Raw genomic sequence first — 17,014 nt, 5'->3', positions numbered from 1 at the left:
AAACAACATCTGGAACATTTGTGATAGGACAAGTTACAGCATTTCAGCAGGAAGCTACAGGACTTGCACTGATTGGAAACAGAGAAATTGACCACCCCTAAACATTTGCAGGTGCAAATAATGAGAACACATATAACCGCCTGATACTATCATGAGCACAAATCATCACGAATGCATAGTTCATGCCCGGAGGGGCCCTCAGCCGAGCCACACTTTCTCCGCATAGAGCGTCCTCAGACTGAGGCCCATCTGCACTACACATTTAAAGCAGTATCATGTCCCTTTAGACCAGCCTTTCCCAACCAGTGTGCCTCCAGATGTTGTTGGACCACAACTCCCATCAGCCTCAGCCAGCATGGCTGAGGCTGATGGGAGTTGTGGTCCAACAACATCTGGAGGCACACTGGTTGGGAAAGGCTGCTTTAGACAATCAGAGCTTCTTCCAAAGAATCCTGGGAACTATAGTTCGCTAAGGGTGCTGAGGGTCATTAGGTGACCCCTGTTCCTTCTACAGAGCAACAGTTCCTAGAGTTCCCTGGGAAGAGGGATTGACTGTTAAACCACTCTGAGAATGTGTCATTACATTTGAACAACACACACATACACACACCAAACAAATATATTACCAGAAGGCACATCAGGCATGATGTAGGAGATCTGTAATCAGGACTGCTGAAAAACGTTTATGCTAAAGCAACTGCTCTAATTTTGATTATAGCAGTGGTACATGGGGAGTTTGCCACCATGCAATTTTTTCCCCAGTTTACGTGACATACTGATCTAAGGCCCCATCTGCACTATGCATTCAAAGCAGTATCATACTGCTTTAAACAATTGTGGCTTTCCCCCAAGAATCATGGTAAATGTAGTTTGTTAAGGGTGCTGAGAGCTGTTAGGAGACCCTTATTTCCCCCTCAGTGTTACAATTCCCAGAATTCCCTGAGAAGAGGGATTGATTGTTAAATCACATGGTAAACTGTGTCTGGGTAAATCACAGGATTTAAATTTTACCCACTATCTCTGCCCCGATCACTACCGTGCTGAAGAAAACTGTGTACAAACCATCCATTTAAAGCAGGGGTTCCCAAACTCACCCCTCCCCGTGGATCATGTTAAAATTGCTGAGGGTCTTGGCGGGCCACTTAAAGATTTCTCTGCCTCTTGTAGCAATTGTAATGTGCTATGCTAGGCACTGTATGATTTTTAGTTGTATTTTTCTTGATCCTTTCATTTCCTATGTATTGTATTCCATACAATTCAAACTGTAATAAAATACAGTACAATATAAGAAATAAAAGAAGCGATTAAAATAAATTAAAAATCAATGTGAATATTTAATGTGATGGATGTGCTCTCTCCTGTCTTCAACTGCAGATCCACAGGCATGTCACTGGCTACCTGAACGAAACTCACGACCACTGATCACAGTTTGGGAATGTCTTATTTAAAGGACATTGAAAGTATATAACCACCACCACCCTGTCCCAACCAGTCCTGGGATCCATAATTTAATCCTCACAGAGTTTTAGTTCCCCAAATCCTTAACAAGCAACACTGCCCAAGATTCTGTTGGGGAAGGAAGGAATGTGCTTTTGTCATAAATGAATGGCATGCGGTGTGTGTATGCAGCCATGAAGGAAATCTCTCTAATCCAAGGTGAAAAAGAAAAGGAAAAGAATTGTCACTTTTCCCCAACCCTCCCAAAGGGGGCTCCTAAACCTTTTGTAGCAGTGCTTTTCGGCCACTCTACCTCACTCATTCACTCCCTCTCCCTCCCTCCCTCTCTCTCTCTTTCTCACACACACACTCCCAATCCCTGCCTTTTTTATGCTGGGGGAAAAGTCCCTCCAAGCATGAAATTGCAGGAATGGGAGAAAAGGTCAAAGTCAACCTACTAAACTTCAGCTTGTTATGCAGCTTTAAAAGGCACAAGAGCCTTGTTTACCAAGGGGGGGGAGTGCGGGGGCTGGCCTATCATCATCATCATCAAACAGGATTTATTAACGGAATAAATTTAATTTTCCATAACTTAGTAATAACTGAAAATACAATCAGTAAATAGGGAAGGGAAAAATTATATAGATTTCTGTGCATTTTAAAGGAAAGAAAGGGGGGAAATCACATTTTTATATAAATAAAGATATTTCTCTTTTTCATATTATTTTCTTTTTCCTTTTATAGTAATATATATAAAGAATATGGATAAATATTATCTTGGATCTTGTTCCAAAACATAATAAATAAAGACCACAGTTCTACAAATCTATTTACTCTTTTTTTTCTCTTCTAAGGTATGTTAATTTTATGATTAATATTGTCTCCCAGACTTTATTAAACCAATCCAAGATTAACAGAGCTTCTTTTCCCCCCATACCTATTGTCATTTTTGTTACTATATTATTATTTAGTCTTCATCATCGTAGTAGCATTGGGTTGCCAGGGGTGTAGTCATCTGGGGTTTCAGACACCTTAATTTTGTATCTCCATCATCCTATGAGCAAATCAGCATAAAAGGGGAGCGTATTAGCCACTGAAAAGTCTTCTAACATGCTTCCTTGTCTTTTCCTGCTGATTGGAGAGTGAAGGGAGGTGAGCAGCTAACACTCTCTTTTCACCTGCTTGGCTCCTGTGTTGTTAGGAGAGAAGGTATTAACAAGGATCTCATTCTCAACCCCGCAGCAAAAACAAGGGGGGTAGGGGCGTGGCTGTGACTATCATGAAGGGACCCTGAATTTGCCGCTACAGCACTGTATTCAAGTGTAGGCCCACTGAAATGATGGACCCTAAGTTAATTATGGCTATTAAGTTAAATGGGTCTACTTTGAATAGGGCTAGCACTGAATACCACCCATAGTTAATTGTCATTGCTATTAGTATTGTGGTTAATAAGAACTATTACTACTAGCAGTATTACTGTAGCAGTTGATTATCATCATCAGTATTCCTCCCCTCCTGATCTTCAGGCTTCGTTCTTATCTTTTTTTTGCTATTCCTCCAATCACACAGCGTAAGGTGAAGCTCCGCCCCTTCTGCTAGCTTTATAGACCCCTCCCCTCGCTAGGCTCCTCCCAGCACTCCACTTCTTTTTCTTGTTTGTAAACAAAGCCTCTGGGTTCCACCCTCCGGCTGGAGCCGCGCCTATAGCCATCTTTAGGGCTAATGCGCATGCGTTGTGTACCCCTTCCTCGTGCGACAGTTGCTGCTTTGGCCGCGTGGAAAACAACGGAAAAAGAGCGTGAGAGGGCAAAGCGGATCGCAGGTAAAACACACGGATGTTTCTCTTTCCTGTCCCCACGATTGTGTGCGCCATCTGTAGACTGCAATGAAGGAAGCTGCGCTAAACCGATTTATATCCCTAAGTGCCCAAGCAGGCTACCTTCTTTAAAAAAAGAAAATCCGCTCCAAAACCCCTTCATTTTATAGGCAGAACTCCTTCCTTTGCCCCAGTGTGAACCGAGGTGGGATTCCTCTTTCCTCAGGAAGCCCCTCGGTCAAATCGGATCTGATGTGGGGCACCTTGCTCCAGCGCCCCAGTTGCGAACTCGAATGCAAAATTATAACGAACAACTCTATAGATTACTCTTCTGTATGCAGGCTAAATATACTTCCCCAGGGAATAAGTCCCTGCATAGGATTGCGCTGTAAGGCAGCGGGGGAGTTGGTCAGGTTCCAACTTGCTTGCAAAGCCATGTGCTGTGAATTGGGAGGGGCTTCCCCTGAGTCCCACATCTGTGGGGGCTGCTTATAAATTCAGATGTTAACAGAAAGAGCCACTGTGCACATGCAAAGATGTTTTCTTTACTGTTGGTTTCTATACTGTTAGCTCTGGATGGTTAAAAATGTTTTTACTATATATGTGTGTTTATATAATATATACAGTATGTGTGTGTGTTTATTTATAGTGCCTCCTAAAAATAATTTGGTGATATCTGAATGTAATCCAAAGCATCATAATGAGTTTACATGTGATCCCATCAAACTGAATCCATGAACCTGTATCAAACACATTGAGTTAAGGTGGCGTTTCCCAAACTCTGGTCTGCAGACCACCAGTGGCTCATCAGCTTCCTTCAAGTGGGGTGTTAGTGGATTTGTAGTTGAAGATGGGAGATGGCACATCTGTTGCATTACATATTCATATTGATTTTTAATTGCATTTGTATTGCCTGTTTTATTTCATGTATGTTTTATTTTACTGTACAGTATCACAATTTTAATTCCATAGAATTCAAATTGTAATACAGTAAAATACAATATATATCAGAAATAAAAGAAGCAATAAAATACAGTTAAAATATGCAGCACCTAGCACAGCACATTATAATAGCTATAACAGGCAGAAGAATCATGAAGTGGGTCTGCCAAGACCCTCACCAATTTTCAAGTGGTCCTTGCGGGGGGGGGAGTTTGGGAACCAAGTTAAGGTAACATTTCCATCTTTGCCAGATCAAAATGTCTTTGCTCATAGAGCACAAATACAGTAAAAGGTTCTAGTAGTCTTTTACTTTCTGTTTCTCTGTGTGCAGGGAGTCAAACACAATTTCCCTCCTCTGTTGCAAACTGAAATTATATGACTTCATACAGGGTGATTTATTGTCATGTGCAGAGCTATGCTTACAGTGCAATCCTTTGCATGTCTCCTCAGGAGCAAGTTCCATCGAGCTCAGTGGGGGTTCCGTGCAAATAAGTGGGTATGTCATGGCAGCCTTGCTTGTCCTTATAGGAAAAGGAAATGGATTGCCTTCAAGTCGATCTCGACTTATGGCGACCCTATGAATAGGGTTTTCATGGTAAGTGGTATTCAGAGCGGGGTTACCATTGCCTTCCTCTGAGGCTGAGTGGCAGTGACTGGCCCAAGGTCAGGTGGCTAATCTTTTTTTTTTTTTGAGCCAACCTTTGTGAGGGTGCATGCTAGCGGTGGGTGAGACTGGAAGAGCCCCACACATGCACACACTCATGCACACACAGCTCCCCCAGCTCATCCATGCAAATCTGTCAGGGGTAGTAGTGATTGCCCACCTCCAGCTTATTAGATCGGTCTGAACGTTGGGAGGACAATTTCTCCTCCCAATCAGGGTCCTGATCTCCACCCACCCCAGCACTCTCTGCTTAAACTTTTTTCATTTGGGGGCCACCACCAAAATTGGTGGTGCTTGTGGGGACATGAAAATGTCCTTGAGGTTCCAAATTAGGCTCTGAACCTGGGGGTTAGCCACTTCTGTTTTATACTTTCCTACCTCAGGAGATTGGGGTGAGGGGAATGGTCATAAAGATCTTCTGAGGTAGGACTTTTCTCAGGTAGAACATTGTATTGCTGCCATAGAAAATAATACCTAGAAAATAATGAGACACTTGTTTTATTCTTTGTTCTGCAGTTTCTTCATTCCAGCTACCAGTGCCAGCATCGCACAGGAGGCCCCCATGGCTCAGAATCACCAAGCCAATAGCAGTTCTCCTGAGAGGAGACCAGTCCTGGTGTCATCTGGTTCATCCTCCAGTGAGCTCTCCTCATCTGGGCCTACCAACCTGCAGCCCTTCTCCCTGGGCCGTGTGTCATCCTCCTCTTCAAGCAATCTCTCCTCCATCACGGTGCCTGTGCGCTTGGATGTCCTCTACTTCCTCCTCAACAGCGCTGCCAAAGGAGCACAGTATGCTCTGCGTCCAACACCCATTCATGGTGGACAGGGGTCTTTCGCCATGTGCCATTGTCCGGCTGCTCATAGCACAGTGAGCTGCTGCCACTCGAGTTGCCACAGCGTGCCGAGCAGTGCTGGCATCCAGCCACAGCCGGGCGGAGTCCACCAACAGGGAGCACCTTATGGAGGTTATGGTGGCTGTGGAGGGCTGAATAGCGGAGTCAGAGAGCGTCAAAATGATGGATGCCATTGGACCAGTGTGGCCCAACGAGGTGATGGAAAGAGCTGGTCTGACTGTAGCCCATCCCACTTGGCAGGGGGTTGGAAGAGAACTCAGTCCCCAATGGGCTGGAAGGAGAACCAAAGAGGAGGAGGAGGAGGAGGAGGAGACCGTGCTACTGGGGGTAGTTGGCAAGGCAAGCAGCAGAATTTCAGAAGGTTCTGGGGTGACCGGAGGCAAGGCACTGTTGAGTCGAGCTCTTGGAAGTCAGGCTTGCAAGGCTGGAGGAGAGAAGGGTCTCCTTTCAGGTCAAGCACCAGCAACGGTAAAAGTAACCCAGAAGGGAGCCATTGGCAGAGTTCCAGGGAAGCCCCCGAAGCAAAAAGGAGTTTGGATGGTGCCACCGGGAAGGGATGGCAGAAAACTCAAGGAACTGGAGAATCTGCTAGCTTTGTAGGCAAGGCTAAAGATGCTGGACTGGCCAAAACAGCAGCTCAGGAGAGCGGAGAAGACTGGGAGGTGGATTATGAGAGTGGGCAATCGGTTGTCCCTGCTACGGGGAGTGTTCCCTGCACTCCCCACCAGAATGACCATTCCAACACTTCCGAAGCAAGTGAAGATTGGGAAAGGGAATGTGCTTCGTCTGCTGATCCTCCCAAACTGAGGCTGTTGACCTCTCCTCTTCCAGAGTCGGCTTCCAACGACCAGGGAGTAACTGCTGCAGATTGGAGCAAGAACGGCGGGTTTGTCAGATACCTGAAGAACCTTTATACTGACCTGCCGGGGAAGTCCAGCTCTGAAGGCTCCATGGATCTGTCCATTGACACCGAAGTGAAGCCATCCGAACCAGATGAGGAGGAGCAGTCCCTAGAGAATGCCGCTGTTGCGGAATCTAAATCTTGAGAGAGAAGAGCGAAACCACACGATTTGGCTGGGAAGGGGTTGAGAGAAGAGATTGATTGCCAGAAATACAGATCAGCAGCATGGAGAGTCTCTGTATGATGGCAGCCACTGACAGCCCTAATTCAGGTGTTGTTGCAAACTAGAAATTCCATACCTAGGTTGGAGTGCTGGGATGAGTGCCTTAAGGATATCTGTCACCCTCAGAGTTCAAGGACAACTGTCTGCAGTAGCAAAGTCTCCTGTACTTACGAAGTCTCTTTCATGATGTAGCAGACTTCTACATTGCACAGGGAGCCTAAGCAAGTAGGCCCTGCTTCACACAGGCTGCATGCACACCACGCATTTAAAGCACATGGCTTCCCCCAAAGAATCCTGGTATTTTTTTACCCTTCACGGAACTATATTTTCCAGCACCCTTGACAAACTGCAGTTCCTGGGATTTTTTGGTGGCGGTCTGGTGGTTTTAAATACAAGATGTGTACGCAGCCACACTTGCTCTTGAAACTTGCAGCTTGTCCCTGTGCTTCCCCCACCCCACTCCAGCACACATGGGATTTCCAGTTTGCAGTAACACCTGAATAGGATGGATGTGTTTAGTTGTTCTAAACAATAATAGTTGGGGTGGGTAGGTGCCAGTGGCCAAAGATGCCATTTTTGGTGGCATTCGCTGAACAGTTGTAATATGTGCTCTGTTCCTCTGTCGATGGTGTGCTATTGTAGTCAATTTGAAAAAGACAACTGTTTGTTTCAGCAAATGGATGGCATGGTTTGCAAGCCATTGAAGACAAAAGAATTTGGATGGATGCCTGTGCAATCCATGGCAGGAATTTTACTGCAGTATTTCTTTTTGACGGGTGTGGGCGTGCATTTGATCTTAACTATGAAGGGTTAAGCTTTTGGTTCTGTTTGTATTTAATATGAGAACAAGTTACATTTTGAAGGCGAAGGGAGAAGCACACACACACAAATCTTCTAAACGTTGGTTGATTCAGTCGTTGATATATGTAGCAGTTATGTTAAAGTGAACTAGGTGTTTTGCAGAAGTTAATTATCATTGTAATATTTTGATAAAGAAATCCAGAACTGGAAAGCTCAGAGGGTGAGACTGCATGCAGATAAACCACGTGATGCAGAGATCCTGAGAGTACCATTTCAGACTCTACATGGGGGAATCATGTTTGAATGCTTCTCCATGTAAAAACTGAAAGGAAATTCCTTCCTGTGGAAACTCTCTCATGTGGTGGCCTTTATGTAGGGAGACTTACTTTATGTGGAAGAAGCATTCAGACATGAAGTTTGTTGCCTACACTCTGAAATGGTATCATCCCAGGAGTACTACATTGCACTATTTGTCTGCACGTGTATATCAGCTCTAAGATGATGATGTTTGGTGTAGCTGGCAAATCTAGGTGCATTAACCTAGCAATCTAAAAAACTTGGGGTTTATGTTGGGGATTTCTGTAAAGATTTTTTTTAAAATCCCTATACTTCTAATGTAGTGAACCTGGCTTGCTTTGAAAGGTCCAAGATAAATACCACTGTGGTGAGTTTGGAATGTATGTTACATCATCATTTTCAACTTAACTTTTCTGTGGGCTCAGCCTTTTATCCCCTTCAAGCCATGTACACCAAGATGGTTGTTTGTTTAATTACAAATGTGTAAAATCACATTTTTCTGTAAACTTACTGCAATAAAGATAAAGTTGGCGTCACTTTGTAGCAGTGTGGGCTGTTTTCAACATAGCAGCTGCGGCTGTATTTTTCCCCTCCTGAGTGTGCTTGGCCAGAGGGGTCATTTTTTTTTATTGGAATAAAGATGCAAGAGCATGGACAAAAGATGTGGAGACAACAGAGTAAGGCTGTATGTCATGGATGCATGCTGACTTGGGAGTTGATACCACTGAATTCGGAGGAATTGCTGAGTATCAAGCAAAGTGTCTATTTGTTTAATCCAGTGCTTTCTCAGGCTGTGTTCTAGGGAACCCAGGAAGATTATCAAAGATTCCTCATTCGAGAAGTTTGGGAATGGGGGCCAAGTTCTTCTTTTAAAGGCCCAATGTAGGGGCAGCCACATCCTGGCCCCTCTACAATTCCCCCTGGCAGTGACAGAATTTCATCAAGCCCTGTTGCTCAAAAGGGAGCTTGTTCTGTGTTCATTCATGGTACCTGGTGGTGGCATCTGGACGACGTTATTTCAAAAGGTCTAAAGAAAAAAAAGGGTTTGTGGAGGTAGCGTGCAACCCTTGGGCCACCTCCTAAGTAGTAATTTGAACTGTTTTAAACCCAGAGACCCTCATAATGGAATCTGCTGGATTGTGAAATAGGAGATAGGTCCAATCCATGTCATGGTCCACCCAGATCTGGTCAGGTGAGTTTGCTGTGGAGTCTAAGTAAGATCAATTCCTCCATCCCTTGATGGCTGGTGGCTCAGTGGCAGCAGCTGCTGGGAGCACCTTGAAAGTTTGGACTAAAACCCGGAGCAGATTCCATTGCCCCACTGACATGGAGCCACAAGCCACCTCTGCCATCCCTATTAGAGCGTCAGATGTGGATTGGAGAGACTTATTCAGATATCTAGTTAGCTGAAGCTCACTGGGTAACAGTCTTGGCCAATCCTTCATAAGAACATAAGAACAGCCTGCTGGATCAGGCCAGTGGCCCATCTAGTCCAGCATCCTGTTCTCACAGTGGCCAACCAGGTGCCTGGGGGAAGCCTGCAAGCAGGACCCGAGTGCAAGAACACTCTCCCCTCCTGAGGCTTCCGGCAACTGGTTTTCAGAAGCATGCTGCCTCTGACTAGGGTGGCAGAGCATAGCCATCATGGCTAGTAGTGTAATTTGCAGAGTATTTGTGATGATAAATGGACTGGTGGATGAATATATACACCACCCTGAGTTCTTTGGATGGAAGGTGGGATATAAATTAAGATTTTATTTATTTATTAAATTTGTGTCCCGCTCTTCCTCTCAAGGGAACCCAGGGGAACAACCGTCAAAATGTTAAAGCAATACAATTAAAAACAAACATTAAACCAACTGCAACAATCAAACATTTAAAAGCAATCACATACACTCATAGCTGCACATTTCAAGATTTTTTTTTTCTGGAGGTAATCCTACCCTTATTCAGTGCTGAAACTTGCAGCTACGGCATCCCTGACAAATAGCTGGCTAGCTGTGGTCAGAGGCAATATGCCTCCCAATACCAGTTGATCAAAACTGTAGGAGGGGAGAGTGCTGTTACACTCAGGTCCTGACTGGGCTTCCCATAGGCATCTGGTTGGCCACTATGAGAACAGGATGCTGAACTAGATGGACCATTGGCCTGATCCAGTTGGGCTTTTCTTACGTTCTTACCAAGCCTTTGTTTAAATACCCCACACCTCCAGCGTGACAGCTCCTTGACGGTTTGGGCTGAAACCCGGAGCAGATTCTACTGCCCCACTGACATGGAGCCACCAACTGCTGCTGCTCCTGTCCTGATGCAGTTTGTTCTACTGTGAACCAGCTCTCAGTGTTAGGAAGCTTCTCCTAATGTTCAACCAAAATCTGCTTCCCTATAATTTCCACCCATTGATATGAACTGAATTGAATTTCTTCCTCATCCCCTATTCTAATCTAGAGTGGCGATAGACTGCAGACAGACTTGATTTTTTAGTGGGTTGAGTTTGCGGTCCATTGTCAAAACGTTCCAATGAAATATAAATTGCTGGTTCCCCCTTGCAGCACTGCATCTTAAAACATTTAGATTTCGCTCTTAATATTCGTTTACTTTCAGCATTGATGACGGAGTGTATCAGCCTTGTACTTCATTGATACACGGTCACAGACCTGCTCAAATAAAATAATCAATAAAACATCAAAACAGTTAAAATACAGAAATGTAAAAATACAACATAGAAGAAATAACGGTTAAGAAAAAAAATTCTCAGCTGATTTTTTGATATACTCTTTTGTCTCCTAACAAATATTCAAGGTGGTTTATAGTGAAAATCAGACACTACAAAATGATTTTCAACATTCATTAAAGCCAAGAGGCAATCTTAGCAAAAAGTAAAAAAGCTATAGCGGTCAGGATACGCGGGGTCATTTACAAATGCTTGCTGAAATAAAAGTCTCGATGCCCATTTTGCACCCTCAGGCCATGAGGGGCAAACACAAGGACCTACCACCACATTTTCTGATGCATTTAGGAGGTGGTTTGGGGATTGGGGTTAGTACTGTAGGACATCAGCCAATTCCTTTCTATTGTGGCAGAGTGAAGGAGACAGATTTAGGTTTAAACATGAAATCCTTACAAAGGCTGCAATGTAACACTGTCTAGGGAACTTATAGTGGAATCTCCTGCCTTGCAGACATGGAAGTGATGCTCGCCATATCTCAACCTAGCCTACCTCAAACGATGTGATAAGGCTAAGATTGTTTAATTCCACATTTGCCATCCTGAGTGTCATGGAGGGAAGAGGGAAGGGCAGGATTCCACAGGTGGGATGGTTTAGGTGAGACTACTGATGGAGGGAGGGTTCAGTCCCTCCGTTTGCCTGCCCATGCTTCACTTCAAATATCTATTCCCCCATACCCTGTGAGTTTTGTATAGGAGTAGTGGGGAACCTGTGATCCACCAAATGTTGTTGGGACTCCAATTCCCATCAGCCCTAGCCAGCATAGCCAATTGTCGGGGATGATGGGAGATGAAGCCGTCTGGAGGGCCATAGGTTCCCAGCCCAATTTAGGGTTTGTATTACGACCTCATGAACACAGCTAATCAATACAATTGATCAGGCACTAATATATATCCAAGAAGCCCAAGATTTAATTAGCCAACAAATGGGTTTTTTCCTTGATTTCAGAGATTGCTGCTTCATTTGAGCAGTCTATACAGGGGAAGAATGGTTAACATCAGAGAGATGACCCCCACAAACCTGAGCCCAGGGGTGTGCATCACAGAACTAGCCCAAGAGCTCTTTAAACAGTACGCTGTGCAGATGCATCAAATGTGTGTATCGTACAGGTAGAGGGAGCTAGAATTGGCTGGAGTGCCCTGCTGAGTATCAGGTTTGCCCCATGTAATGTATGAATGAGCACTCACGGCTCTTTTCACAACTTTTATGTTGTGATGTAGGACCAAAGAAGGAGACCTGGTGAGCAACATGATTCAATGCTGGAAGGATCTCAAGGCAGACGTGGAACAAGTCGAGAGACAGACATGGCCATCCCCTGTGAATTGCCCTCAACTTTTGGTAAACTGCCTCTGACCATGGAGGTTCCATTCCTAGTTAGTATGGCCTCCATTCATTCCTGGCTTGTGAGCCCTCCAGAGGCATCTGGCTGACCTCTGTTGGAAGCAGACTGCTGGAACGAGATGGACCCAGCTTCATCCAACCCAGCAAAGCTTTTCTTATGCTGTTTAAAACTTTGCCAGTTGAATTTCTGCCAGTCTTGCAACCTCAAGAGTCCTGCTAGAAGCAAAAGAAAAAAGAAAGAAAAGCTTCCCACATTTATCTCCACTGAGATCTCTGTTTTTTAAGGGGCTCTAGTGAAGTTAACCCTTTTATTGTTTTCGTTGACAGGGCTCTTGTACATTTAACCAACAGCTTTGTCAATTAGCCCAGGAGGCCTGCCGGTGGGGGGGGAGTGGCACCTCCAGAAATCCTGAAATATGAGAATGAATTCAGCAAAAGGGAGATGAGTGGTTGAGCTGAGAGGATGTGGTGATGGCCTAAGAGTCTTAGGGCCAAGCTAGATAAGACACAATTTACACAATTAGCATGGAAATGGGGCAATTATTATTGGTGGGGCACAGATCAAGACTGGGACCCTGGAGGTAGGAGGTATAACCCTTTGCCCCCTGCTGTGGTCCTGATTCTGACTGAGGGGGGCACTCCTGCTGATTATGTTTATTGCTCAATCAGCCGCTGCAGAGAGGACTAGTTCAGTCTCCCAGCATTCTCCAACTGACATAACCAACATAGGACTACCCCATTAGTGCATTTGTGCTGGCTGAGCTGGGCCTTCCTGAGTAGTCACAAAATACTCATCTACATCAGCTCTCGTGCATAAAAGGGATCTGCGCCCAGCTCAAGCACTGAATTCCTCCTGTCTAAATCAGAAGGGCGTGAGCACAGCTCCTTTCAAGACCGAGGACTGGTAAAAAGAAGGGAGGAAAAGATTAAACTTCTGTGCATATACCTTCAGGTGTAGTAAGATTTCTGTTGCTGGAGAAAGGAAACCTCTGTGTTAAGTGGGAGGAGAAGACTGAGGCCAAAAGCACCTTAGAGCTGATCTGCAAAGTGGATTTCACTAAAGCTCCTAACTCCAGCCGTGGGAGAGGAAGGGGCAAAGACACCTCCCAAGGCCAAGTTAGAGGATGACAATTTCACACTTGGTGAGAAATCCTATAGAGCTAAATCATAAATCCTGAGCATGAGAAAAATCACACGACCCAAATCTTTGCAGAAGCAGGAGCAGGATTCGGGGATCTGGTGGGCTACTGATGCCAGGGTGGGGAACCCAGGGGCTGGATGCAGTCCTCCAGACCTCGCTCTCTGGCCCTTGCAACTCTCTCCTGGTTCTGCCTGCTGGAAGGTGGCGTTGAACTCTTGCTCTCCAGGACGGAGGATCAAAAGCTGTGTGTGGAGAAATGAGCCTACTGAACAAAGGCTCACTTTTGCCTCTGGCCCTACGCACCACTGGAACGCGGCCCCTGGAAGGTTCCCCAGATCAGAAAGTGGCCCTCAGCCTGAAAAATGTTCCCCATGCCTGCTTTTTAGCATGGTTCGCTGTTGATACATGGATAACTGCTGGGAAATGGTTAGTGGGTGGGCATTTGGGGCTCCCTTCTGCAACGGGCAGGTGCCCTCTTTGTTCCAGAGATACCTTTCTAGTAATCTACACTGAATACGTGTCTCTGGACTTAAAACAAACAATACAGCCCGGCCTGCATTTTCACTGTTCCTGTTGGGGAACACACATTCCTGTTTCTTCTAACCAGACCAGTCGCTGTCGCCAAGTGTTCATCCTCCACCAGCCTCCTCTGTTGGCATCTGCAGGTCGACCCAGTCACTGAGCGGGATGGAAAATCTGCTGGAGATGTTTTAAAGAGAACGGAACAAAGGCAGCTGGGTGCTGACCTGCATAGTAAGCAACATTTCCCAGCCTCTTGCGGACTGTTTTTGAACCACTCCTAATTATTGTGTCACTAAAAGCCAATTTGCACCCAGGCAGATTGACATCTGTTTGTCGGCAGCAGTTGCCTTTCCTGGCATAATTGAAATTATTGTTTTTAGCGTACATTGTCAGGGAAAATGACATTCTTGCTGATATGACAGAAGTGACTTGTATTCACTGCAGGGCTAAACAGATATTGTCAGGTGCAAGATGCCAAGTTGTTCTCCTCTTTCAGGCAGAAATATCTCATTATCGCTAACTGTAATGATGATGGCAGAGAGGCATTTGGATACCAGGGGATGGCAAGGGGACTTTGCATGCCCATCAAAGCTCAACAGAGCCAGGTGGAGGGCACCCTAACTGGATGTTCCGCATGCCCCAGTTCTGTGAGCGAAAAGAGGTTCCAGCACTTACCCTTGGAATGAGGTACCTGAGACATCAGGCATTTTGTAATATTTTTAGGGTTGCCAACATGGAGCCTGTGGTCACCAGTGTGCCTCCCAGTACCTCCAGTGGTGCCTGCAAAGGTCTCAGTGAATATCTCCTCAAAAATCCACAATACCCAAGAGACTGTTTGCTGTTATTTGTTTTCTTTATTTATTGAATATATCTGTATACTGCTTAAGACAGTCTGTGAGAGGTTTGCAAGATAATAAAATAATTATATTTAGTAAACAGTGAAACTGGGCAACCACAATAGAACCCAATACAGTTTGTTTGTTTCTTTCTTTCCCACCCTTCCTCCCAGTAGGAGCCCAGGGCAGGAAACAAAAACACTAAGAACACTCTAAAACATCATAAAAAAGACTTTAAAACTTATTACAACAAAACATCTTTAAAAATATATTAAAACAAGACACCTTGAAAAACATATTCTTTTAAAAAGCTTTAAAAACATCTTACAAAGTAATTCCAACACAGACAGTCTCTACTTAAAAGGCTTGTTGAAAGAGGAAGGTCCTCAGTAGGCACCAAAAAGATAACAGAGATGGCGCCTGTCTAATAGTTAAGCGGAGGGAATTTCAAAGGGTAGGTGCCACTAAACTAAAGGTCTGCTTCCTATGTTGTGATGAGACAGTATCTGCAGGAGGCCCTCCCCTGCAGAGCACAGTGATCGACTGGGTATATAAGGGGTAAGATGATCTTTCAGGTATCCTGGTCCTAAGATGTATAGGGCTTTGTACACCGAAACTAAAACCTTGAACTTGGCCTCGTAGCAAATGGGCAGCCAATGCAATTCTTTCAACAGTGGGGTTACATGTTGGCGATACCCTGCCCCAGTGAGCAGGCACACAGCCATATTTTGCACCAGCTGAAATTTCCTGAACAACCTCAAGGGCAGCCCCACATAGAACACATTACAGTAATCCAGCCTGGAGGTTACCAGTGCATGGACAACAGTGGTCAGGCTATCCTAGTCCAGAAATGGCCGCAGCTGTTTTACCAACCAAAGCTGGTAAAAGGCACTCCTAGACACTGAGGTCACCTGGGCCTCTAGTGACAAAAATGGATCCAGGAGCACCCCCAGACTATGGACCTGCTCTTTCAGAGGGAGTACAACCCCATCCAAGCAACTGACCAATTATCCAAACTAGGAACCACCCACTGTCTTGGTAGGATTCAGACTCAATTTATTAGCCCTCATCCAGCCCACCACTGAGTCCACGCAGTGGTCCAGGGCTTACACGGCCTCTCCTGATTCAGATGTTACAGAGAAATAGAGCTGGGTATCATCAGCATACAGCTGACACCTTACCCCAAATCTCCTGATGACCGCTCCCAAGGGCTTCATATAGATGTTAAACAGCATGGGAGACAAGATGGTACCCTACGGCACCCCATAGCACAACTGACAGGGCTGAAAGACAATCACCCAGTGCTATTCTCTGAAAATGACCCTGGAAGCAGGATCAGAACCACTGTAAAACAGTGCCTCCAATACCCATCTCACCAAGTCGGGCCAGAAGGATGCCATGGCCAATAGTATCAAAAGCCACCAAGAGATCAAGTCAGAATAACAGGGTTGCACTCCCCCTGTCCTTCTCCTGATAAAGGTCATCCATCAAGGCGACCAAGGCTGATTCAGTCCCATAACCAGGCCTGAACCCAGATTGGAATGGGTCAAGATAATCTGTTTCATCCAAGAGTACTTGCAATTGGTGCACCACAACCCTCTCAATCACCTTCCCTAAGAAGGGGATATTTGTGACCGGGTGGTAGTTGTCTCAAACCAATGGGTCCAGGATGGGCTTTTTCAGGAGCAGTCGGATCACCTCCCCTTTCAGGGTGGCTGGAACCACTACTTCGTGCAATGATACATTGACCACACCCTCGTTCCACTCGGTCATACCCCCTTGGCAAGCTTTAATAAACCAAGAAGGGCAATACCTTGTCCACATCATCATGCTAAATCAACTGACACCATTCCCAAGAAGTTGCAACAGATGTTGCACTGGACACCTCATTGGGGACTACAATAGATGTGGATGGGGCATCAAGATTGCTACGGAGGCAAGCAACTTTACCCTCAACGTGCCTTGCAAACAACTCACAGTGGGCCTCCAAAGGGTCTAAAAATCCATTTCTTGATGTTGATGTCAACAGACCCCTGACAATATGGGAAAGCTCCACTGGACAGCTACTTGAGGATGTGATGGTGGCAGAGAAGTGGGCCTTCTTTGCCGCCGTCACTGCCACACAGGAGGCATGGCTATGGTGTCTTACTCGTGCCCAACCAGCCTCACAGCAATTCCTGCTCAGTTCTTGTCCAAACTGGCTCAGCCCCTCCTACTTTGGAATCCATTATGCCACACCCCTACAGCAGCCATTTTGTGACTGGCAGCCACAGTACTTTCTCAAAGTTCCAAATGTGCCCCCTGCCCTCAAAAGGCTGGCAACCCCGATTTACAAATGTGCAATACTTACAAGCATAGGTGGCAATTCACAGCATCAAAATCCTAACAGACAATCCCTATCAGATTTCTAGCAGGAATGTCAGGGCCCTAAAGATCCTTCCAGAGCACCAAGTGCAGTTCTGTTTCTGTCCCAGACTGCCATCCAGAATCCCACAGCCTGCCTGTGTTGCTCCC

The 17,014-nt window shown here is 45.4% G+C and overlaps 1 protein-coding gene across 2 annotated transcripts; it reads left to right on the top strand.

Moving 5' to 3' along the window:
* Window positions 1–3,085: 3,085 nt before the first annotated feature.
* On the top strand, window positions 3,086–8,466 carry LOC133363991 (uncharacterized). 2 transcript variants are annotated; one of them, XM_061583885.1, is made up of 3 exons: window positions 3,086–3,259; window positions 4,646–4,790; window positions 5,376–8,466. In XM_061583885.1, the coding sequence occupies exon 3, from the start codon at window positions 5,422–5,424 to the stop codon at window positions 6,757–6,759; it is 1,338 nt and encodes a 445-aa protein (XP_061439869.1). In that variant the 5' UTR covers window positions 3,086–3,259; window positions 4,646–4,790; window positions 5,376–5,421; the 3' UTR covers window positions 6,760–8,466. The 2 variants fall into 2 exon arrangements, with proteins under 2 accessions (XP_061439869.1, XP_061439868.1); XM_061583884.1 differs by lacking the exon at window positions 4,646–4,790.
* Window positions 8,467–17,014: the final 8,548 nt, after the last annotated feature.

Source organism: Rhineura floridana, chromosome 9, assembly GCF_030035675.1.
Source record: "Rhineura floridana isolate rRhiFlo1 chromosome 9, rRhiFlo1.hap2, whole genome shotgun sequence".
NCBI classification, from domain to species: Eukaryota; Metazoa; Chordata; class Lepidosauria; order Squamata; family Rhineuridae; genus Rhineura; species Rhineura floridana.
Note: the sequence above shows the minus strand (reverse complement) of the source record. Positions and strands in the feature narration are given on the sequence as shown.

Coding starts and splice junctions, on each gene's coding strand:
- LOC133363991 (XM_061583884.1), top strand. CDS start 5,422: ATGGCTCAGAATCACCAAGCCAATAGCAGTTCTCCTGAGAGGAGACCA.